General features: G+C 39.4%; 1 protein-coding gene across 2 annotated transcripts in view; it reads right to left on the minus strand.

Annotated features, from left to right (window-relative positions):
* LOC127455480 (serine/threonine-protein kinase D1-like) overlaps positions 1-24,641 on the minus strand; it is a 60,817-nt gene extending 36,176 nt beyond the window's left edge. For both annotated transcript variants that reach the window (XM_051723410.1, XM_051723411.1), the window contains exons 1-2: positions 24,229-24,641; positions 41-179 (exon numbers count right to left, since the gene is read on the minus strand). In XM_051723410.1, coding sequence (XP_051579370.1) covers positions 41-179; positions 24,229-24,393 — 304 coding nt within the window. In that variant the 5' untranslated portion in view covers positions 24,394-24,641. The remainder of the gene's footprint in view (positions 1-40; positions 180-24,228) is intronic.
* Between the last annotated feature and the right edge of the window lie 258 nt (positions 24,642-24,899).

Consider the following 24,899-nt stretch of genomic DNA (forward strand, 5'->3'; position numbering starts at 1 on the left):
GACTGCACATTAAGCAAGACATATTGGGTGCAGCACTTACCTGACAGGACAACTTCCACCAGGTCCCCCTCCATAATTTCTGCTGCACACCTCACCAGCTGCAAAATGTTCTCAGAGATTGGATCATGGCGGAAAAGCAGAATCTTGTCATACATCCCATAGAAGCCACATTCTGGGAACTGTGACGAATTAAAAAAAAAAAAGATGTCTGTCAGGTGTTTGTGAATGTAGGAAAGACAATACTTGGTGTGTGCAGTTTAGTTCACAAATCTTCCATGAAGGCACTGCTTGTCTACTTATGCCAGACATAAAATACTTCTAAAAGCCCTGCCTACATTTTCAATTGACAGAAAACATCTCTTATCTGAAGCACATTTAATCTTCTATTAAAGCAGCAGCTATTAAAACAATTCATAAACAGCATTATAATCTCTCTTGGTGACCAACCTTACTGATACTTGAATACTTTTATTTTCCCCCTTTTTTTTTCTTTTCTTTTCTTTTTTTTTTTTTTTTTTTTGACTGCTCCTAAACAGTTTTACAAACTGCAGCCTCACAATCAATTCAATGTCAAAAGAAGAGAGCAACATATTGACTGACCCATGTAGACTGCTGGGGAAATGGCTCACTAGCCTCATTCCCTATTGATTCCTGCTGGGTTGAGTTGCAGCAACACTGCAGAGAAGGCCTGCATGTGATGGCAATTCAAACCTGCACAATTCACAAAGGGAACTCACATCTAAGCTATTTGGACTTTATTACACCACAAACAAAGAAAATGCAAATAAATCTACTCCGTCTGCCACAATGAACTTGTATTTGAACTTTTATTTGCATTGAAATGATTCTGTAAGTACATACTGTACATGTAAAATTTGCCAAAATTAAACACAGCACATATGAAGGCCCAAAAGTTGCTCTTTTAAAGCTCAGAAGAATTATTGGAGAACTCAGTTATGCTTCATATAAGTATCAACTTTGTTTCAGATGTTTCTCCTAAAATGTCTTTCTATTTTGCTATAAAATCAATGTTGATAGCATAGTTCAGATAATTTGGTCTTGGAAGTACTGTAGATGATGAAGACTTTTGATTGCAGACATTGGTATCTTGGCAAATATGAGCAAAGTGTAGGTTCTACTGGTTGTTTAGATCAGTGTTACTATCAGAAATAATTATTTCTTTAGTTATTAATTAACATTTAAATTAAATAATAGAATTTAACTCATTAAAGCCTCATACAGGGCACCAGTAAATGTAGTGCGCTACGTTCAGGAGCGGGTTTGATTATTAGTAATAATAATTATCAAAGATAATTATCAATTATTAAAATCAATAGAACATTGATTTGAATCAATGTTAGCTCTTTTAATCCTTCACATCAACAATTAAAGATAACCATCAAATTCAATAGAATATTAATTATTATCAAAGATAATCATTAATTAATAAAATCAATGGAACATTGATTAGAATTAACACTAGCTTATTGATCCTTCAAATTCAACAATCATCAAAGATAATTATCAAAATCAATAGAATATTAATAAGGACTAATATCACCGGGGCACCACCCTGGAATCAGGGACTAATAACCAGATAGTAAAACAGTCTCAATATCAGACTGTTCTCTTGAGAAAATCGACATCCGAAGAATATCGACCTTCGAAAAGAAACAATGAAGGCTTGAATCTGAGCACTGACATCCCCTGTCAGCATTTAACACAGGTGTATGCAAAACAAACCAAAACACTTCTCTTTGAAATATAACAAAGTTTATGCAGTAATATCAATTAATAATCAATACAATGCAGTCAATAAACGTCCGACTTACAACTACAAACTATACAGTGACATGATTAGATATGGTAAACAAAATAAGCCTATAACACATGAGAGGAAGGTGTGTGTGTGTGAATGTGTGTGTGTGTGTGTGTGTGTAAGGAGTGACGCGCACAAAATGGCGGATATAACTCTCGTGGAGAGTATGTCACGTGAGATTTTCGGGCAGAGAATATGGCCGCGAATGTGGGCGGAGAGAACCCGGTTAATGGCGTCTGCCCGTTTACCGCGTGTCTCCGCTTGTATGATAACTTAGGGACAAAGCTGAGCTTTATCACGAAGTTATCTACTAGCCAAAAGTATGTGCGAGAATGTTTGTTAGGGGTCGCGCGTGTGTGTGTGGTTAGTACGAGAGAGAGAGAGAGAGAGAGAGATTAAAGTGGCAGCACCAAAGCCGGTTTCGCGATCGTGGGAGAGAAAGCAGCTGTTAGTTTATCACTCAGAGACGCGGTGGACGGCTCGTAATTGGTTCTTTAATGAATAAACTCAGTGTGCCGGTCTCATCCGCGATGGCGGAAATACACAACAGTCCAATGTGGTTGGACTACAACACAGCAGATCTCATTCATGATAACAGTACATTACAGTAATACCTTGAGTATTATTAGCAGCAAAGAGCGGACTCGGCGCTCCGTAACTGTACAAGCAATAACCTTGATACACAAGAATAACACACTGTAATATTCTATATCTGCCCAGACGTAAACCTCTTACTTGAATCGTATGTGGACACAGGTAGAATGTGTGTTCATCCGTCCTTTAACTCCGACTCAGTTCCTCGAGGCTCAGGTGATGACGGGAGGCCGTTTCCTCGCTCTGTCGGCGGGCGGTACAGCTGCTGATTCTCGGCGGGCTGGCAGAGAAATCAGAGACGTCGACTTGATTGAAGATGGAAGAGAAATCTTTTTTTCTCTTCACCTCTGCAGGCAAACGGATGAAGACGCGGATAGCTCGGCGGTCTCCTTCGGATCCGTTAGAGTGTTCGGTGGAACACAGAGTAATCTCAACTTGTCCAGTGAGATGGAGATTGTATGGCCACAGTTTCAAGTCGGATGTTACTTCCTTGTGCCACGAGACTGCACCTGAGAGCAGCGATGAGCTGCATCTATACACGGTGAGCAAAGTTGCTGGAAGTAAATCCCGGAAGCATTTCAGAGGTATTTCTACTCCTGATGATGTCATGGTTGAGGTGCGTTCTGTTGTGTGCCTCATCCAATAGATGTTGAGAGTTTGATCCTTTAGTGAGCAAGGCTTCATGGGATTTGTAGTCTGGTTTGGACTCCCTTTGTTTGATTTTGTCGCGGTTTTTATCAGTAACATTTATGACTGTTTGTGGGCCTCAGTCAGGTTTTACGACTGTGTTAGGCCTGCCTTTGTCTTCTATCTGAATACATGAGGCCCAACAAAAGTTTGAGACATTGTTGAGATGAGAAAAATCTAAAAAAGAATGGGACGTAAGCAAAAAATCTCTAATAATTTAATCTCTTTGCTGTCTAGGAGAAATTAATAAAATATTAATAATATCCCATTTGTGGTTTATTTTATTATGGAGGAACACCACATTTTTTTTTGGGTTAGTAATATACAGTAGATGTAATGAATGCATGGCTTGTTATAATATGATCTGCCACTAAAAAGCATGCGCTTAATGTATGCAATCATTTTAAATGAGCATGCCCCTCTGCATTCAAAGACATTGGTGCACAAATAATTATATTCTCTGAGACATTCTTTTATGTTCATAAATGAATTTTCTTCACATTTCATAAATGTGCTTCTCTGGTTTTGCAACCATGCAGCTGACATCATGTATGAAGCATTCTGATATTTCTTTATGCGTTTAAAATGACAAAGATTCAGGAAGCCTCTGCAAATTAGATTTCTGAAGAGGCAGCCACAGAGAAGAAAATATGGCACGAATCTCAATAGGAAATGAAAGAATGTGGAGAGAATCCAATTTCTAAATAGAGGCACTGAACAGCACTGACTAACATAAGAACTGTGTGTTTAGAAAGCAACTGAGTTATCCATCCAAGATATCTGGATGCTAACAGACTGTGAAAGCATATGATCATTATAAGGTTACAGGTTAACAGACTGAACGCTCATAATTTTCTTTGTTCCCAATCCAGTCGTACTATAGAGCCATGTCACATTTATTCACAAGTCTGAGCTTCTCACTGAAAAACATGCCATTTAAAGTCTGACCCTCTAAAGAGCAACTGATCTGATGTAATGTTTTAAGCTGCCTTCTAACCACAGCATTGGTTTGGCAAAAATAGAGACAACTCTATCATTGTTTAGCAACCCAGAAGAGGCGCTCACCTCTGAACGCCCACACAAGATGTACACTGCACCAAAATGTGTCGTTAGCATATCATTCCTTTACTGAGTAAAATTCACCAAAGTGATACACTCAGGTTTTAAAAGCATACCACTGGAAGCGCAGATTGCCAAAATGCTCCAACCTTAAACGCAGGGTTAAAGGAATATTTGGTTAAAGGAATAGTTCACCCAAAAAGGAAAATTCTCTCATCATTTACTTACCCTCATGCCATCACAGATGTGTGTCTTTCTTTCTTCTGCAGAACAAAAACAAAGATTTTTAGAAGAATATTTTAGCTCTGTAGGTCCTTTCAATGCAAGTGAATGGTGACCAGACCTTTGATGCTCCACATATCACATAAAGGCAGCATAAAAGTAATCCATACGACTCCAGTGGTAAAATCCATGTCTTCAGAAGCGACATGATAGGTGTGGATGAGAAACAGACAATACTTAAGTCCTTTTTTACTATACATCTTCACTTTGACATTCACATTCTGAAAGTGAAAGTGAAGATTTATAGTAAAAAGAATTGAAATATTGATCTGTTTCTCACCCAAAGCGATTGCATAGCAGTAGAAGACATACAGTATATTAAACCACTGGAGTTGTATGGATTACTTTTATGCTACCTTTATGTGATTGTTGGACCTTCAAAGGTATGGTCACCATTCACTTGTATTGAAAGGACCTACAGAGCTAAAATATTATTCTAAAAAAATCTTCATTTTTGTTCTGCATTAGAAAGAAAGTCATACACATCTGGGATGGCATGAGGGTGAGTAAATGTTGAGAGAATTTAGATTTTTGAGTGAACTATTCCCTTAAAGACATTATTATGAACTAAAATAAGATGGGTGGCCCACCTGAATACATCACTGAACACTTCCTGGATCCCCTGCAGTTTGCCTATTGAGCAAACAGGTCTGTGGATGATGCAGTAAATATGGGACTGCATTACATACTTTAACATCTTGACAGACCAGGGACTTATGCAAGGATTAAATTTGTTGAGTTCAGTTCGGCTTTTAACACCATCAACCCCGCTCTCCTATGGACTAAATTAACCCAGCTCTCTGTTCCCACCTCTATCTGTCAGTGGCTCACCAGCTTTCTGACAGACAGGCTGCAGCTAGTGAGAATGGGGAAATTCACCTCCAGCACCTGTACAATCAGCACTGGTGCCCCTCAGGGATGTGTGCTCTCCCCTTTACTCTTCTTCCTGTACACAAATGACTGCACTGCCAAGAACCCCTCTGTCAAGCTCCTGAAGTTTGCAGATGACACTACAGTCATCAGCCTCATCCGAGATGACGATGAGTCTGCATACAGAAGGGAAGTTGAACAGCTGGCCGTCTGGTGCAGTCTAAACAACCTTGAGCTGAACACGCTCAAAACAGTGGAGATGACTGTGGACTCTAGGAGGAATACCCCAACACTGACCCCCCCTCACCATTCTAAACAGCACTGTGGCAGCAGTGGAGTCATTCAGGTTCCTGGGCACTACCATCTCACAGGTCTTGAAGTGGGAGACCCACATAGACTCCATTTAGAAAAAGGTCCAGCAGAGGTTGTACTTCCTTCACCAGCTGAGGAAGTTCAACCTGCCACAGGCGCTGCTGATACAGTTCTACTCAGAAGTCATTGAGTCTGTCCTCTGCACTTCAATAACTGTCTGGTTTGGTTCAGCTACCAAGTCAGACATCAGAAGACTTCAAAGGATAGTTCAGACTGCTGAGAGGATTATTGGCGCTCCCCTACCCACCCTTCTAGAACTGTACACATCCAGATTGAGGATAAGGGTTGGTAAAATCACTCTTGACCCCATTCACCATGCCCACTACCTTTTCGAACTGTTGCCCTCTGGCTGGCGCTACAGAGCACTGAGCACCAGAACAGCCAGGCACAGGAACAGTTTTTTCCCTCAGGCCATCCACCTCAAGAACAGTTAAAACTGCCCCCAAATACTTTCCTTTGGTCAATACAACCATGTGCAATATTCAAATCCATCCATTCCTGTGTCCATATTTCATTTGTATTCTTTAACATATCCTACCTTTTCTTCAATACATTACATCACCTGCACATAACTGTATATCTGTATATAAAAAATTCTAACAACATTATTGCTCTATTGTATATTTCTCTTTTTTATCTGTTATATCTTTTTTTTTATGTCACTATATGTATATATGTTTAAATGTATATGTTTGTATAATCCAAACTCTGGCATTGTTGTGTTGGTTCCTCAACTGATTCCTAAACTAAAATGACTAAAACTAAAATATATAAATCTAAATTAAAATATGTTCATAAAAAAAGCCTTTGCTGAAATTAAGACAAATTGAAATATTAATTAGAAAATAGTAGCTATTCAAATAAAAACAAATGTGAAAATTCATAATGATAATAAAATTGCTAATATTAAACCGGTGCATACATTTTTTTTTAGATTTCAGGTTCCAAACACAAATACAGATTGTCCTCCCAATATTCAAATACCATTCTGCCTGTTTAGCAAAAACAACACATTTATCAGACTCAAATAGACACTTCTTGCAAGATAAAGTATCTGTTTTTGCTTTTTCTTCCCCCCTGTTTTGCTGTTTAATTGTGCAGATTCTTTCCCCTCTTTTCTAGCTCTAATGAGTGCTACACAATGAAGATACACAGAGGCAAGTGTGCTTTTGAGGTCACCATGACAGCAGCCTCACTGTAACAGTGTGGGTTGTCATGGAAGCGGACACCCAAGGCTTTTTCCTGATTGAGTACTATTCATTTGTTTGGCACAAATGGATGCACATATATCTGCTGCATGTCTGGCCATCAAAGCTGGAGACACACCGATCCTTGTCATTAACCCTTTTGGAGATGTCTGGCTCCGATCGGTGGAATCCTCTGACAATAACTCCATGTTATTCCCTCTGAGAGAGCTGCCCGGACCACCTGGCTTGATGGTCTTTCATGACTGTCATTTTCTGCCATCTCTCTGTATGTGTTTTATAGATGACATGCTAGCTGGTGAGAAGAACATCAATTTGGATGTTGTCTTCCCTTTAAACAACAGTTGCTGAAGCTGGTTGTCAGGGTGGAGCGAGCACTTGTGTGTGCAGAAAGAGGCAGGTATGTTGGGAGAAAAAGCAAAGAAGGCCGATAGATAGGCAGAGAGAAAGAGAGCGAGAGAGCACTCTGACAGCTCGTAAGGAGTGAATCATCTGTTCTGTCAACCCCCTCTCGCCTACGCCATACCAGGCTCAATGCCCTGCTTTTAACGTTATGCCACGGTTCCTTTCTCCCAGAACCATTTTGACATGCTAAAGAGCCTTAGCCCTTTAATTATTCAAACTAATGATATCAACCTGTTGTCATATTGTTATACATGCATAATATTAGTTCTATGCATAATTTGTATTGTATTACATACCGCACTGTATTATAACTATTACAATTAAAACTTTAACGTGTAATACTTTTTTAAATCACCCTGACTATGTAATGCTGAATGATTTTGAATCATTTAACCTAGAAATTGTTACCCTGCCATACAGAGATCTGGCAATGACATAAATATTATGTATGTTTTAGTAGGATTTCACTGATTTATGCTGGTATAGGCATATGCACAGCTGGCTAATGAAATTGTACTGTATGTGAGACAATTGTCTGCATACAAGTAAGAACACAAGCACTCCATTATTAGTGAACGCTGTAAGAGCTGTCTTGTGACGTCAGAGCCACACGTCAAACATGTCCCCTCATACATGGCAGATTTCAGGGATGTGATTTGGAACAATTGACAATATCAGCTCCATATGAAATTAGGGTACGCTTACACTTGCTGTCCTGAAGTTACGTGACACTTCACAAAACAAAATCAGCTGTTTTACACTTTCTTTTCATCAACTCACAAAAGTATTCGACACTTTGGAATTCATCTGACACAAATTATAATGATTATGATGTGCATAAAGAATTCAAGCAGCTCATTAACAAGTAAGAGTGGCAGGAAGAAGTGCAGTCAAAGCTGGGGGTTATTTTGTGACGTGTGTAAAACGTGACAACAATAACAGTACACATGTGAGGATCTCTAACTGTGTTAGGCAAAAAAATCCAGCCCAGGAGAAGACCAGACACAAATACAAAACTTTGTCTTGTAATAAGTTAAGCAAGAGACTATATGTGCATAAGATAAATAGCTGTTCACATGGTTCCAAAGTTAGTAGAGCTGGGTGGTTTGTTTCTTCGCTCGTAAGAAGCGATTCAGTGCAGAAATTGAGTCAAATGTTGCACCTCATGGAAAACAGATTTTGGCCAAACTGAACCTATCAGCATTCTCACATAGTAATAAATGTACTGTATATAAAACAAAAGTCTTTTTTTATATACAAGACATCTCACAGCCCAAAAAAATGTTTGAGGGGAAATTACGCACAGAGCTGCATAGTAACTAGCTAACTATAATATAGTGTGCCTGGCTTTGCGCATCTACCAGTAAACAATACACACTACATTTAATCGTGAGCCAATCAATGTCCCTAGAGAGCATGAACCAAAACCATCATCAGTCAATCAGTCTGTTCAAGTGATGTGTAGTCTGCAAGTTAGTAGCCACTGGCTGTGCTGTAACAACCACTGATCAATACAATTGGAGCATTGCTCCTCTATTTATAAACCCCATCCACACACAAGAGGAAACAACAGTCGGCATGCTTTGCCAAAGATATGGATGCCGTATCCACATGGTATAGAACACTTTCATGATTATCTGGTGTAAAATCTAATTAGCTGATCTGACTTAGATTTAAGGTAATCGGTTTGCATGCTTTTTTTTTATAATTAAACGTACTTATTTGGCTGAAATAAACTAAACGTAATTTTTTTTAATAATGCTAACTAGTTACATGTAAACATACCTCAAAGTATTATTGTTTTTATTTATTATTTAAATTGAGTTATAGCACATTGTATACAGTATAAAGGAAATTTTGACTGAAATCTCGGTTAGCCCTATGGCACACTGTATTCTCCTCAGTACTGCTCAGTGCACATAAAACTGCACTTTTGTACAGTACAATTGAGTAAAGAGGAATGGCTAAAGAGGAATTTAAACGCATCTAAGTTTACCAGAGGTAACACTAATCACCCTAATGGTGACTTCACACAAATCACCACTATCAACCAGCTACAACAAAACAACAACAATAGTCATAAGAATTAAAACTATATACATTTAAAAATAATAATAATTATTTTTTAAATAAGTTCCCTTATTTTGACCAAACATACTTAATTTATTTAAGCACAAGTGCTTATGGGTATTCCATACAGCCGCAATTTTGTAATTGATCATTCTGAGTTAGTATTATTCGAAGCCAAAATGTAAAGAATGTATATATTTGAGTTATGATTCCAAAATGTGACATTTCAAGTACTGTTTAATTAAGACCACTTAATATTTTTTTTTTTTTTTTTATTAATGACAACTTTAGGGTTTCGAGAGTTATGGCAACTTGATTAAAACTAGTAAGAATAGCAAAAAATAAGCTTTGAGATAGCTATTAGTATTTACAATTTAGGAAATCATTTGGATATGGAATCCCAGGATATGCACATTCTGATAAAATGTATAGTTGTATTCACTGTAAGTTGCTTTGGATAAAAGTAGTTTTGCTGTTAAAGCATGGTGCAAGCAACGTCATGGGTCTCTAGGTCATGGATTCGATTCCCAGGAAATGTGCATACTAAGCATGTAGCTTATATGCAATGTAAGTCACTTTGAATAAAAGTGTAATGTTCTTGTAGCTCATAGTACAGTACATGAGCTTTTCCTGGGTTTAATTCCCAGGAAATGTGCATACTGATAAAGTGCATGGTTACATGTGTGTAGTGTTCCTGTAGCTCCTGGTACAAGCAGCATAAATGTTATGGGTTCAGTTCCCAGGAGATGCACATAAAAAGTTTTAGCTTGTATGCACTAAGTCTCTTTGGATAAAAGTTTATCAAATGCTTAAATGTGAAATCGCAAAAAATTCATAATATTAAATTCATATCAACATTATGTGTAATACACTAATTATGAATTTTATAAATTTTACAAGAATTTGCTTAGGAATGGGACAAAAAGAACCAGAGAATATCCAGCCATCTATACCAATAGCCCGCTAATCACTGAGACAGTAAAGCCCTATATGTCTCAGTTCAAAAATATACATTAAACTCTCACTCACATACATTAAAATGTGTTTAATCCGGTGGAGGATCGTCTGGGTGAGTGACACTATAAGACGAGACTGCACACTGTATCTAATTACAGCTCTCTTTTTGGACTGCTAAGATTCTCATTGTCACCTTAATAGCTGTATGTTCGCACTTTATTAGTGAGTATTTTACAGCTCTTTTCCTCAGTGTCTCCATGCCCACTAACTTACCCATGGCAAAGTGCACTCGACTGAAGGCAGCACAAGTTCTGTTGGGCTTTGAGGTGCTACAGCACATCATTAAAATAACATGACAGGCTTAGCGGGTGGTACACCTCTAAATTGACTTTATAATTTTTATATTTTGTCTAAGATAAGGTGAACTAGACTCCCTCGCACAGCATGCAGTGCAACAGTCACGAAACAATATGAATGCAAAGCTTTCGTGTGCCTCTACAGTCACTGTACTTCTTTTAATTATTTTATACATGGGTTAGATTCCCATATATAAGACAAAAGAACATTTAGCAACATTTATAATTTATTAGCCAGTTAAGGAGAGACTTTTTAGTCACAAAGGGAGTTTATCAAAGCTATTAGTTGTGTTCAAATCTTTGCATGTGCCTTTTAACAAATATTAATAATTTGAATATGTCACAGGCTGTTTAGTGTTTTTGTTTTAGTAAGACAAAGCGCTACAAGTGCTAAATTCTTTATCATGAGGCTGATAGTTACGGCCCTAAATTCTGATTGGATGAGCAGTGTTTTAAGCCAATGTAAAATGTCAATAAACACACACTTGTAACTTTACATTCTTTATTATTGCATTGCTTGGCAACTGTAAACAGTTTACAGTTTGGACAACGAACTATATTATGCGATGAATTCTGATAATATGTAAGAGATAATGTACAGTCAGCCGTTTTTATCACAAAATAAACCCTGACAGGGTTATCAGGTCTTGTATCACCCTGTAGGGGGTTATTTCACGAGAGCAACCGGCTGACTGTACATTATCCCGCTTATTACATGACTACTAACCAAATAAATAAATATATGGACATGAAACATTGATTTGCGTTAAATCAAGTTATTTTATTAGCTAGCTCTGATCGTACAGTGATCCGAGAAGTAGGAAAGATGACTAGCAATTCCCGGATAACCGGTCTAATATGTCTTAATCCCAGATGTGCGGTTGTTATTCAAAAATATCAGACCGCTAGGTGGTGCCATTGACCAATCAGAATAGAGTATTCCAGAGACCAATGTAATAATTATTAATAATACATGTAGTTGTTTATTGAACATTGATGTCTTTTAATCATATTGCATGTCATGCCTGAGACACTTCATCTGTAAAATACTCGCTGATATTTTGTGGTTCAACATCAATGACTCATGAATGACACAAATTAAGTATTCCTGAATGTTCCTCTGGTAAATTGGACATCTACTGTTTTTACTCATGCAAGTATGTATATAAAGACCTAAAAAAATAAAATAATTACTGTGACTGTGTTTGTGCCTGAACAGACCCTGGCACAGTTTTCCTAAGGACATAATTGTGTTTTCTAAACCCTGCATGAATACCCACGAAAATTATGTAACCTCCCAGCAAACATCATTGACACTGACACAAACACTACATATTTTTAGTCATTTCAATAACTGCAACTCCCAGTGTTTACTTCACTGCTGAAAATAATTAACAAGCTTCAATATCTCTCCCTAGTCTTATTTCTATGTTGAGTGCATTTTTGACGCTATGAAATGAAAAAGCATTTGCTTTTCTGAGAAATGCTTTTCAAGATTAATGTTTTCCCAGAGCGATAGACTCATACATCCACATGATCACATGGGAAGTCAGAAAGTTGCTTCCGAATGTTACAGTATCCTGACACCAGCCCCATTATGCCTAGTTACTGGCAAGCATGCCATTTCGTATCAGACATTTTTGCATCGGTTCAGGCGTTTACCTTCTCCTGTAGCGTGACCAGAAGTGTGTTGGGTCCACCGTGTGGGAGACCAGGGGTGTCATCCCACAGTGATAACGGGAAGTAATTGCATTTGCATAAACAGTGACGAGCGCGATTCGGCAGTCCCATTTTCCCTCTAAGAATAAAATTTTATTCCACTGACGGTTAGGTTTAGGTTTGGATTTTGGGTTATGGGGTAAAGTTAATAAAATATGCATTCCTCTTCACTGTATTACATACTTTACAGCTAAAAACAACTCGCTTTTTGCGCCCCTCTGTGGCTATTTCACCCAGAAACTGGAGCTCACACATGCCCTTATATTCAAAAACACTTCCCGATTTGGCAACTGGGGGCAGTGCTTTGAATTTCGGTAAGCACAGATAACATGATTTCATAGAAATTCGGCATGTTGTTTCCGAGAGTTCTGGTACCCTAGGATTGGCCACGTTATGTCGACTCACTGACAAGTGCCATCTCCTATAAGACATTTAAGCATTTGCTCCAGGGTGTTTACCTTCCCTTGTGGCGCGACCGGAGACATGTTGTTTCAGCAGCATAGGAGACCTGGGTTTGGGACTCATGTTGAAACCAGGAAGTAATCACATTTGCCTTATCAGGGACAGGCGAGTTTCGGAGGTTGCATTTTTCCCTCTAACATGAGATTTTCACTCCACTAATGGTTAGGTTAAGGTTTAGTGTTTGGGTTGGGGGTTACAGTTTATGAACTATGCATTCCTCTTCACTGTATAACACCCTTTTACAGCTGAAAACAACTCGCTTCACAACTCGCTTTTGATGCCCCTCAGTGGACATTTCACATAGAAAATGAAGCTCGCACATGCCCATTTACCGCTTTGGCCACTGGGGCAATGTTTTGCATTTTTGTAAGCACAGATTTAAGCTAAATAAAAGTCAACTTACTATTTCCAATTTAACTGTGAGACAAGTCTGGCACAGGACGAGCTTAGCTCAGGAAAAGTCAACCTATTGTTTCCGAATTCACTGTGAGATCATAAAGCCACACAGTTCACGTTTAGCCACCTTGCAAGCTGATTGGCTGACAGACCAAAGGGTGCTTGGTGCCGCCACACATTGTTGAAAAATTTAGATGAATGACAGGCTATGAAGCTATAGTCCTCAAAAGAAGACACGCACATACACATATGCACACCGTCATGTCTCTTGTGATAATGAAAGCAGCTCTTTGAAAACTCTCCATAACAGCTGCTCGACAATGGACTATGTGCAGCTCTCATCTCTTACCCCAGTGTGGGAGTGTGTATGTGTGTGTATGTGTGTGCGTGTGTGTGTGTGTGTGTGTGTGTGTGTGTTGTGTGTGTGTGTGTGTGTGTGTGAGTGCATGACCCCACCACACATGGCTCTCATCATCGTAATGGCACTCTGATAAGTACTTCACAGGCAATCATAATCAGTTGCCAAGCAACTAGAAAGACTTACACAGAAAGACCAGTGCCGGGGAGATGACCATATAAGCTAATATCAATAATTCACATATAATATCTTGGTCAATGTAAATGAATAATTGCATTCAAATCTATGTCTTTCAGAGTACTGTGCAAAATAGAGCCCATTTCATCTTCACAAAATGAATACAGCTGTATTTTATGCCTGTTTACAGGGAGATTCCATTGTAAACCAAGCCAAAGCAAATTTGTGTCATTACGCCAAGCTCCACGACAATGAGAATCTTTTTTACCTTGTTTCAAACCTGTGATGGATGCATTAGGCTGACATGCAGTCACTCGTCAAGCTCGAGTAGCTGTTCCACACAGGCATCATCAGCTATGCTCATCTGGCAGTCATGTATATATATGATATGGACAGAGCCATGGATCGGTTAGCGCATAGCATGAAGAGTGCAGCAGCCCCGCTGATTAATACGAACACTTTGAGGAGCGGTAATGCAAAAAGGTGCAAACTTCAAACAAAGGCGCTATCACTTTAATTAAGCCTGATAATCCAGAGCACTAATGGATTCACAGTCTATTAGGCAACCCCTTGATAGCACTAAGGACTTTTGTCAATGTGAGAAAGAAGAGGAGATGGTAAAGAGGGTTTTCATTTCTTTCACCTCTTAAGATCAGGTCACAATGTTGTCCTTAGTTGCGTTTTTTTTATTTTTTTTTATTTTTTTTAATTGTCTTACAGTAAGCTTGTGGACTGATTAAGCCGTCTAGTGAAATATCTGTTTGGAAAAACTGTTGTATTAAACATCTATGCACATATGAAATGAGAAACTCATCTCCTGCATTTGCTTCTGACATACTGTATGTCACTGTCTGTCTCTGGGATCTTAATACAGTTCATATTTTAATAATTTATATGGTAATTCTTATGAAATAGCTGAGAACTAATCCCTCACTGTTCCTGTTAGAAATATCAAGTGTTTGTCCTTCAAGTCAGGGAGGCTCTAGGGATACTTCAAACCCCCGACCCCCCCCCCCCAAAATGACTACTTACCCTCATGTTGGGCAGAATGACAGCCTCCGTCACCATTCCCTTTTTTTGTGGGAACACAAGAAGCAATTAAAGTGAATGGTGACTGAGACTAACATACTGCCTAACTTATTTTGTGTTCCAAAGGGGGACTTTAATTCCTGCTTCAAGTAATTCATAAAATTTGATTGAGGAGCATTAGGGCATGTTTTCATGTATTGAAACCTTTCACCACTAAAATCTACAAGACATTCTTGAATCTTTCCCTTAAACAAGTAGGGTAATCCAAGTGCTGTTGCTGTAACAACTTTCTCCAAATTGAGTAACAGGTCTGCAGCCAAAACCCTCAAGTCCTGCTCTGCCATAAAAAAATCTTCAGATATAAATCTGTTTTCTCAGCCTCGACAGACTAATAATAATCACGTTGGCCTGTTAAGAGAACTGTGAACTCTGTATTATGATTATGTGACATTTTCACACTCTTTAGTTTGTTCATGGTCAAGTAGTCTTGCTCCACCTTTCATGAGTGAGTCCTGAGTGATTCCTTGATCCTAGAGGCTGAAGAGACATTTGCTGTCCTCTGCTGTACTTCCTACATTCTCTCAGACATTAACTTACTGTAAGTAGCAAACTACAGTATCAATGCAAAGTGACTAAATGAGTTTCTAACAAACTGATGTGCATTTCCATGGCCAAATTTACGATAGGAACAGCTACAGCCCATGAAATTGCTCGTTTAGCAGTTTATTTTTAGCATATTTTGACATATTTTCTTTTAAAACAGTAAGTTTGGGTGGGACATATTGAAGGGCATGTCACTTTTTTGATAACAGGTAATAGGATTTAGTTACATCCTAGTCATGAACCAAAATTTGCTACTTGCAAGTTGGTTGTAGGTGACATTAGGCGTAGGGGCATTCTCATTCTAGAGAGCATTTGATTGAACAAAAACCTGTGCTGTGCACGATGTCATACATTTTTTGGGTAATATTACTTTCCCTGTAGAGAAAGACTTTGCATTTTAAATGTTTATATCCATTTATATCGCCTGGAATACTAAAATGTTGCCCTTGGTCCACATATTTAATGTCACCCTGATGCCGTATTCAACACTTTGGGCCATTCCACTGCTTTATCCAAAGCTACATTTTAATATAAATTTATTTGAAAATTATGCCATCATTTGTGCATTGCTTGTATGTATTGCTTATCTGCTAATTGTTTTTTTTTTCGTGGGACACAAAAGTGAGTTTCAGAATGTCTGAGTTGCAGCTTAAAAAGTTAGAAAGCCCTATCAAAATGATCATAAAAATGATCCATACTGTTTGTGTGGTGAATTCCAGATCTTCCAATGCCGTCAGATCACTTTGTGTAAAGAACACACTGAACTCTCAGTCTTTCAGCTTTCTTTCAGCAATAATCAGCATTCCTGTCCGCCGTAACAGACCCACTCTAATTTAGACAAAAATTGCCGCCTAAACAAGTGTTACGAAAGCATTAACGTTAGTGATGTCAAATGTCATTGGTTCTCTCGTGTCATGTGACTGATTGCGACAATTTGAATGTTTGGATGTATATTTTTGAATGAGATTCACAGAGATTAAGATATTCAGTGATAAATCCTTCAGTTTCAACCTGTTCCTCACATCTAGCTATCGTGAGTCATTTGGAATACTTTTATAGTGCTTTTTTGCCATTTGTTGGAATAAATTATGGCGACTGTACTTGTATCTGCTTGTTATATTTTGTATATTGTTGGTTGGTTACAATATTGTTATATTGTTGATTAGGTTAAGGCACGGTAGACCGGTGCTACGGTAGTATCGTGATACTAAAGCTTAAAAATAATGCCGTGCCACAGTATTTTTTAAACGGTAGTACCGTAAGTTATGTTGTATGTGCGGTAGTAAATATTATTTTCGAAAAAACCTTCATTTGAATCAGACCTACACTACCGTTCAAACGTTTAGGCTCACTTACTCATTCTTTATTTTTATATATATATATATATATTTTTTTTTCACATTTTAGAATAATAGTAAAGTCATCAAAACTATGGAATAATAGAAATGGAAATATGGGAATTATGTTGTGACTAAAAAAATCCCAAATAAATCAAAACTATGTTATATTTTAGCATCTTCAAAGTGGCCATACTTTGCCTAGATTTTGCAGAAATGTACTCTTGACATTTTCTCAACAACTTCTTGAGGTATCACCCTGGGATGCTTTTTAAACAGTATTGAAGGAGTTCCCATCTAAATGCTGGGAACTTAGTGGCTGCTTTTTTTTCTTTATTTTTTTCTCCCAATTTGGAATGCCTAATTCCCAATGTGCTTTTAAGTCCTCATGGTCGCGTAGTGATTCGCCTCAATCCGGGTGGTGGAGGATGAATCCCAGTTGCCTCGGCATCCGAGACCGTCAACCTGCGCATCTTATCATGTGGCTTGTTGAGCGCGTTGCCACGGAGATATAGCATGTGTGGAGTCTTTACGCCATCCACCGCAGCATCCACGTTCAACTCACCACACGCCCCACCGAGAACGAACCACATTATAGCGACCACGAGGAGGTTACCCCATGTGACTCTACCCTCCCTAGCAACCGGGACAATTTGGTTGCTTAGGAGACCTGGCTGTAGTCACTCAGCACGCCCTGGGATTCGAACTTGTGAACTAGCGAACTCCAGGGGTGGTAGCCAGCGTCTTTTACCACTGAGCTTTCCATGCCCCCCAGTGGCTGCTTTTCTTAATTATTTGGTCCAAGTCATCCATTTCAAAAACTTTTTTTAAAAAAAAACATTTTAGTTTTGTAATTAAATAAATTAAGATGTTGGCACAATTATATTTTTGTCTACAAAACTCATTTAAAACATTTAAGCATACGCCTTCAGATCATGGATCATGATGTTAACGCTTTTTAAGATCATGAGAAACATTTCAGGCAAGTGATCTCATATGACTGCAATAACATTAAAAATATAGTCTTTCCGATTGCCGTCCCATTCACGCAGTGCCCTTTATGAGCACAAAAGGCTGTTTAGGATTTGCCCCTTATATGGTATTGTTTATTTTTCAGTGAGTGGTTTTCCCATGCTTCAAACACACACGTCTGAATCCCAGCGTGTTAATTTGGCGATCGTGTCTCCTAATGGATAATATGGATTTAAGTAAAACTTTGGAGAGTAAGATGCTTTTTACACAACACAATTCACGTAGCGAGATTTGGAATTATTTTGGGTTTTGCCTGATGAGACCGGGAAAACACATCTACCGTGAATGTCGACAGAGATTTCAAGCCAAATGAGGAAACACCAGCAACCTTATTGAACACCTTTGGACACATCCCACTGCCTCTACACATGGGTTAGTGGTGCCACTTAACCTAAATGCTTTAACTTAACATTTACAGATTTACAGTTTCTCTAAAAAATCAAACGTTGCACTCGTTTAAATTTTTTTCAGAGTACAAATGCATGGTGCCGGTAACTTTGCACTTATGATTAGATCACGTCCCTGAGCCTTGCGATCAAAATGGTGTGTGTGTAATCTGCACTCGTGCTGCTGTTTACCAGGAGAGAGGGTATGAAGCGGTTGTAATAAACCTTTTTAACACTCCGGGATTTGGAATGCGGAAGTAAATGATTGCAGGGTAAACTTTGACAGTGGTGAAAGAGAGACCACAGCAAATATTATTTTCACTTACTCATTTGCTCCAAGAGCAAAAGAAAAAGTCCACTATTACATTTGAATGACTTTCCAGAAGAAGAAAAAAATAGAGAGTGGTGGATTAAGCAAGTCAGATGGGAGAAGATGCCAATTTACTGTCACTCTCTCAGCAGCTGTAATAGAAACCCCCTCGCAGCTGTGGAAATTAATTTTTTTAAACTAACTCCAGGGTAATATAACACAAATTATAATGTTATAAACTTACACTTAATATTTAAAAAAAATATCATATAAAAACATTTGCTAGATTTCTGCTGCTAAATAAGGCGGAATCGAGTCTTCACAGTCTGTGAAAAAAGGTCTATAATGAAACAGCTACTCAAAATAGTCTTTTTAACATTACAATGTCTTTATTTTTATGTTACCAACAATCAAATAATCAAAAAAATAATGGAATAAAAGTTTAAAGCTGTTGCTGATTGAACTAGCTGTTTTGATATTTTTTATTTTACATCAAACTAGGAATGTATTAGGTAACAAGTTAGTCCATTTGACCCTTCTCCCAATTCATCACCCAGACGGGGTGCGGGATCTTGAGCCGCGCCGGGGCAGGACGTGCCGGATAGCCTCCATCTGCTGCTTCATCGCAGAGAACTGCTGGGCAAAGTCATCGACGGTGTCACCGAACAGGCCAACCTGGGAAATGGGGGCACCAAGGAACCGTGCCTTGTCGGCCTCTCCCATCTCAACCAGGCTGAGCCAAAGGTAGCGCTCCTGGACCACCAAGGTGGACATCGCCTGCCCGAGAGACCGCGCCGTGACCTTCGTCGCCCGGAGAGCGAGGTCGGTTGCCAAGCTCAGCACCTGCATCAATCCCGGGGCGGAACTACCCTCGTGCAGTTCCTTTAGCGCCTTGGCTTGGTGGACTTGCAGGAGAGCTATGGCGTGTAGGGCAGAGGCGGCTTGTCCAGCGGCACCGTAGGCTTTGAACGTCAGGGACGACGTAAACCTACAGGCCTTGGATGGGTGCTTTGGGCGCCCACGCCAGCTGATGGCGCTCTGCGGGCATAGGTGCACCGCAAACGCCTTATCCACCGGGGGGATCGCCAAATAGCCCATGGCCGCCCCACCATTGAGGGCGGGGGAGCTGAAAAATCAGGACCGGGCAGTAAAAGGTGCCTCCCACGACCTTGTTAGCTCCTCGTGCACTTCCGGGAAGAAAGGAACTGGGGCGGGGCATGGCTGTGAGCAGTACCGCAAGCTCAGGAACCAATCATCAAGCCACGAGGGTTCAGGGGAGAGCGGAGGGTTCCACTCTAGCCCGATGCTCCCGGCTGCCCGGGAAAGCATGTCCGTCATCTCCGCGTCAGCCTGTGACTGGGCAACCGTACCCGAGGGGGGGAGCTGAGGCTTCCGCATCCGATTGGACGAGTCCACTCTCCGATGCTGTGCTCGAGAGCTCATCCCCTTCGCGGGCTCCGAACAAGAGGTGGAACTCACCGTGAGACGAGCCAGCGGACTCATCCGGAAGCCCGAACGAGGCAGACGAGCGTGCTGGGGAATGGGAAGTCCGTGGGGGGATACCCGGCGGAGGTGGTCCCATTGGGGTCCCCAAATCGCCCCCAGTGCTAGCCGCGCTGGCCTCATACCCGTAGGTAGAAGGACCGAGGCGGGGAGCCGCTGGGGTTGTTTGCTTTCTTCCGAAGGCAAGCCACGATCGCAACGTTGCCATGGTCATGTTCTCGCAATGAGTATATGATCCATCCACGAATGCTGTCTCTGCGTGGGTGGCGCCCAGACACGAAAGACAGCGATCGTGACCATCAGAAAGCGAGAGATAACGACCGCAACCAGGAATAACACACAAATGGAAAGGCATCTTTAAAAAGACGCGTCTTTAAAAAGACGTTCCGTGTGTGCTGCTCTTTTAGAGAAATATACTCTTTTTTAGGATATACTCTTATTTCAGCCGAAGTGCCCAGGGGCGTTCTCTGCAGTGCACCAGTGCAGAGGGGGGAGAAGCCGCTGAAATGCGCCGTCAGATCCAGCAGAGGTGAATGAACAGCCGTGGGAATTCAGCTCAGTGAACATCAACCGTTCGGCTCCAAAGAGAAAATCTGAATGAGTGGTTGCATACCAGCTCCTTTTATACCCGTATGTTTGGGGGAGTGGTTTGCAAATAACACTCGCCAATTTTCATTGGCCTTTTTTCAAAGACCAGAGGTGTTTCATGCTCCCAAGAGTGACCCCTAGTGTCACTACATTGACACAACGTCGAGTGAGTGACAGATAGGGAACCAAGTCTGGGTGGGCCAATACGGGGTCACGTGGGTGACCTGCTCCTCGTCCTGTCTGACCTTGCACAGAGCTCACTGGGGAGAACGCATACTTGTGTGTCACTACATCGACACAACTTCGAGTGAGTGACAGAAGGGGAACTAAACGAGCAGTATAAGTGCCTCTCTGGTTAGGGGATCTAAAATATCAATATGAAAATATAATGTTACTAAACTTATATTTATAAGTATAACAAAACATATTGCGATTAAATGCGTGATAAATCCGAAGATTGCCAAACTGAGGTGAGAACGGCATGACAATGACGCTTTGATGATGCAGACAGAGTTGCTACGATGACGTCTTCATCATGAGACTGACCTGGTATGTACTGTATGCTAAAGGTTAATTATGGCAACTTTTAGGAGTACACTCGCATAAAGATGGCTTCAGAGCTAATAGACATGAACAAAAAGCCTTACAATTTCTGAGCATATGGAAATTCGACAGATGACAGAAAATTAACAGTTCTATTGTTAGGATTATATTCATTCATTTGTTCTCACACGCTTGTTGTCACACATCAAATTTGCCCTACCTTACTGAGATGTAACAATAAAACGGACATAAAAGGAAGTGCGGTGTAACCCCAAGTGACCTATCTGGGTCGTCCACTTTTTGTGTTACATTGTGTGTGTGGTTTTTTTTTTCATCTATGTCGTCTACAGTGTGTGTACAGCATCTTTGAACACCAGTCCAACAACACATTCCATCAAATGCAACCAAACAATATAAGCAGATATAAGCAGAGCACTGTTTGAGACTGTCTGCATAGCAATGTCAGCTTCATCTCATATAAACTTATTCAACATCTCACCTCAGACTATTTAAAGTGATAAATGCTCTCAGTGCTTAAGTTATACTCAAGAGAGCCTCTCTATCTGAGAACATGTATTCAAGTTGTTGAAGGAGCTCAGGATTCATCTGTTGTTCTCGTTCTCATTTTTCCCTTCTAAATTTATTTAAACTCATACTTTACTTCTATTTTCAAAAACACATACTGACAACCTCATGCCTATAAAAAGGTGTTTCTTGTTAACCATCACCTGATGCTTGTTGTTGTTACATTCATATCAAAATACTGCTCTTTATCTCTTAAAACACTACAGAGTGCAACCTCTGGACTTTGTGACACCTTGTTAAAACTAGGAAGCTGCAAGGGAACAAAAAACATTTGATAATGGTGGGAAATTATTTTGTTGTCAACACCTCGTGGCTCATCACAAAATTTTTAAGGCGCACACATTATATTTATAGAAAAGAACTACTTTCATTCTGGTGATGGGTCACAGCACAGGTGCTTACAAAACAAAAACTGCATTCAACAAAAATATATTTATAACTGTGTGCTATCTTATGTGCACTTTAAAGGATGGTGACAATGTGTCTGTGTTATCACTGAATATGAATCTTCAAAGAAAACTTGTTAAACTTTATTACATACTTGTGACACGCTCACTTATTGCATTAGAGGTAGAGTATATGGAAGGGTAGTGAGGTGTAGCTTCCTTTCCTTAGTAAACATTACTTTTACACTTTATACACTTTTCTGTCCACGGAATGCCCAATTTTACCAGCCACTTAGATTTTTTAGACATTTATATATTTATACATACAATTTTAATATTATGTGATTTTGTAATATAACACAGTATAACACCATAGTATTACTGTTATCAGCAGTGTTGGGTAAGTTACTCAAAACAAGTAATCCACTACAAATTACTAATTACTTCTCTAAAATGTAATCAATTACTTTACTGATTATTTAATCTAAAAAAGTAATCACATTACTTATTATTTTATTTTTTAAGTTACTTTCTAAATCAATTTTCATAGAAAAGTTTTTGGTGTTCCGCTCAATCAAAATGTCTATATTTCCTCATTCATTGTCGCACACCCTTTAGCTATGACAGAAATGCTATGCATTATTACTTTTTAAATGTATTATGCATATTACTTTAGAGCAAGTAATGTACTTCAATTTAATTACTTTAATTGATAGTCAGTAACTGTAATCTGATTACATGAATTTAAAATGTAATGCTTTACAATACATTTTTTATTTAAAAGGAATTAGATTACAGTAATTAATAACTTCATCATCAGATACACCCAACACTGATTATCATAATGATAATTTTGCAACATACAAATGGGGGCTAAAGAGTAGACAAGCACAGAAGAGAAACTTCTTGTTTAAGCACCATTTCTGAGGCTGTACTGAATTATGAAGACGCACATGACGTTTTACAGGTCGCCCGCCATAGTGGCGGGTTGATGAGCAAAAGTACCCGCCACTGCGCATGAAATACCCGCATTTGGCGTGTTATAAACCCTGTTTATAGTGTCATTTTGTAATAGTAATACTACATCAGTCAATTTTAAGACATAAAATCATAGTGCAACTCTATATAGCAAAAATAAAATTAACTGATTTATTCAAAACTTTTCAGACTGCTCTTGGATGTCAGTAATGAAAATTGTGTGGGTTTAATTATGATGTCTTCAATCAAGGCCACTTTTAACACTTTTTATCAAGCGGAGGTCAAATAATTCCTTATTGATGTGTAGCATGGAAACTTGTACTGTGATATGATATTCTAAATATTAACAAACAAAACAAATAAGTTCTGGACATGATCAGCTGGGTGTGATTTGAAGAATGCAACTGAGTAAGAGAGACAGGCCTGCAGTAGTCTGACTGTGCTAATGCTAATGTGTGCTGGTACAAGCCCTTCTCTGGTATAAGTGCACAGCATCACCACGTGTCGTCATCACTGTGAGTGGAAAATGCAATGCAGAACGCTTAATGACGCTACACATCCAGGTGTGTTTCTGCTGCTTGAGGTTATGGAGTAAATCATAGTCTGACAATGATTCATTTGACTACAAATTAAATTAAATCATTATTTGCTCTCACTGCAAATGTCTCTTGAAAGTTTGAGGATCATATTCAGATTTCAGATTAAGTCTGAATGTCTCAATACTTTGTGATCATGTTGGCCAAACAGACTTTCTTAACTACCGGTAAGTGTATTAACCAACAACTGCATAAAACAAAATAGAAAATGTTTGGGATTATATAAATATCATAAACAGATAAACAGGAAATAAATACTTCATAGCCTATTCATGACAAAAGTTCATGCAGGAATAGTTTATCCATAAAATGTAAAGTCTGTGTTCCATGCAAGAAAGTCTAACCGGTTTGAAACAACATGAAGGTGAGTGAATGATGATAGATTATTTTTTTATTTTTTTAGGGTGAACTATCCCTTTAAGTGTTGCATTATCACCCCATTGATTTAGTAACAAGTCCAACTTAATCCTTACTCCGAACCTTTCCTTCTTGCATTATTTAACAATTACAACCACGGCGTTTGGATGGTAATGAATAAAACATGAGGAATATTGAAACTGTTACCTTCTGGTCCACGATAGAGCATGCCATCTCTCGGACCTGCGCCAGGCTGAAGTCGCCGGAGTCCAGCAGGACGGGTTCCCGGCTTAACCCGATCTGGATTTGAAAGGAAATGCCTTGCGACCCCGGGAGGGGGCTCGGCGGTCGGATCACCGGAGGCACGCTCATATGAATCCCCTGGTGTTAACACAATCACGTTTGGACAGCGATCGGATCGTGCTGTTTGATGGGTCAATACGCCGCGACGAGTTCACACACCGGTTGCGCAAACTGAGCCAAACTTCAGATCCCTAAAGACGCTAAGAGGGTAAACTGACGAAAAACGCGGATTTGAAGGAAAAACCGATAGCATAAAGAGGCACAGAAATGCAAAGAGTTATTTAGACATTGAGAGGCGATGATGATGGAGATATAGACGTCAGATATGTTTAATGTTGTGCTCTGATCAGACACCGCCTCCTGGCTGTTTCCTTCATTGCTGAGGCACAGATGATACTGCAATGGCGATCAGGGATGTGAAACTTTCCATGCTATGATATGGATTAAGTGTTTCCACTCTGAAACATGTCAATATTCATATGCAGTATTGTAGGCACAATCACAAAAAAAATGCACCTTAGTTTCTGCCGAAATATCATTGTGTACAAAGCTACTGTAAACCACTGAAATGTTAT

The sequence above is a fragment of the Myxocyprinus asiaticus genome, chromosome 17, assembly GCF_019703515.2.
Source record: "Myxocyprinus asiaticus isolate MX2 ecotype Aquarium Trade chromosome 17, UBuf_Myxa_2, whole genome shotgun sequence".
In the NCBI taxonomy this organism is placed as follows: Eukaryota; Metazoa; Chordata; class Actinopteri; order Cypriniformes; family Catostomidae; genus Myxocyprinus; species Myxocyprinus asiaticus.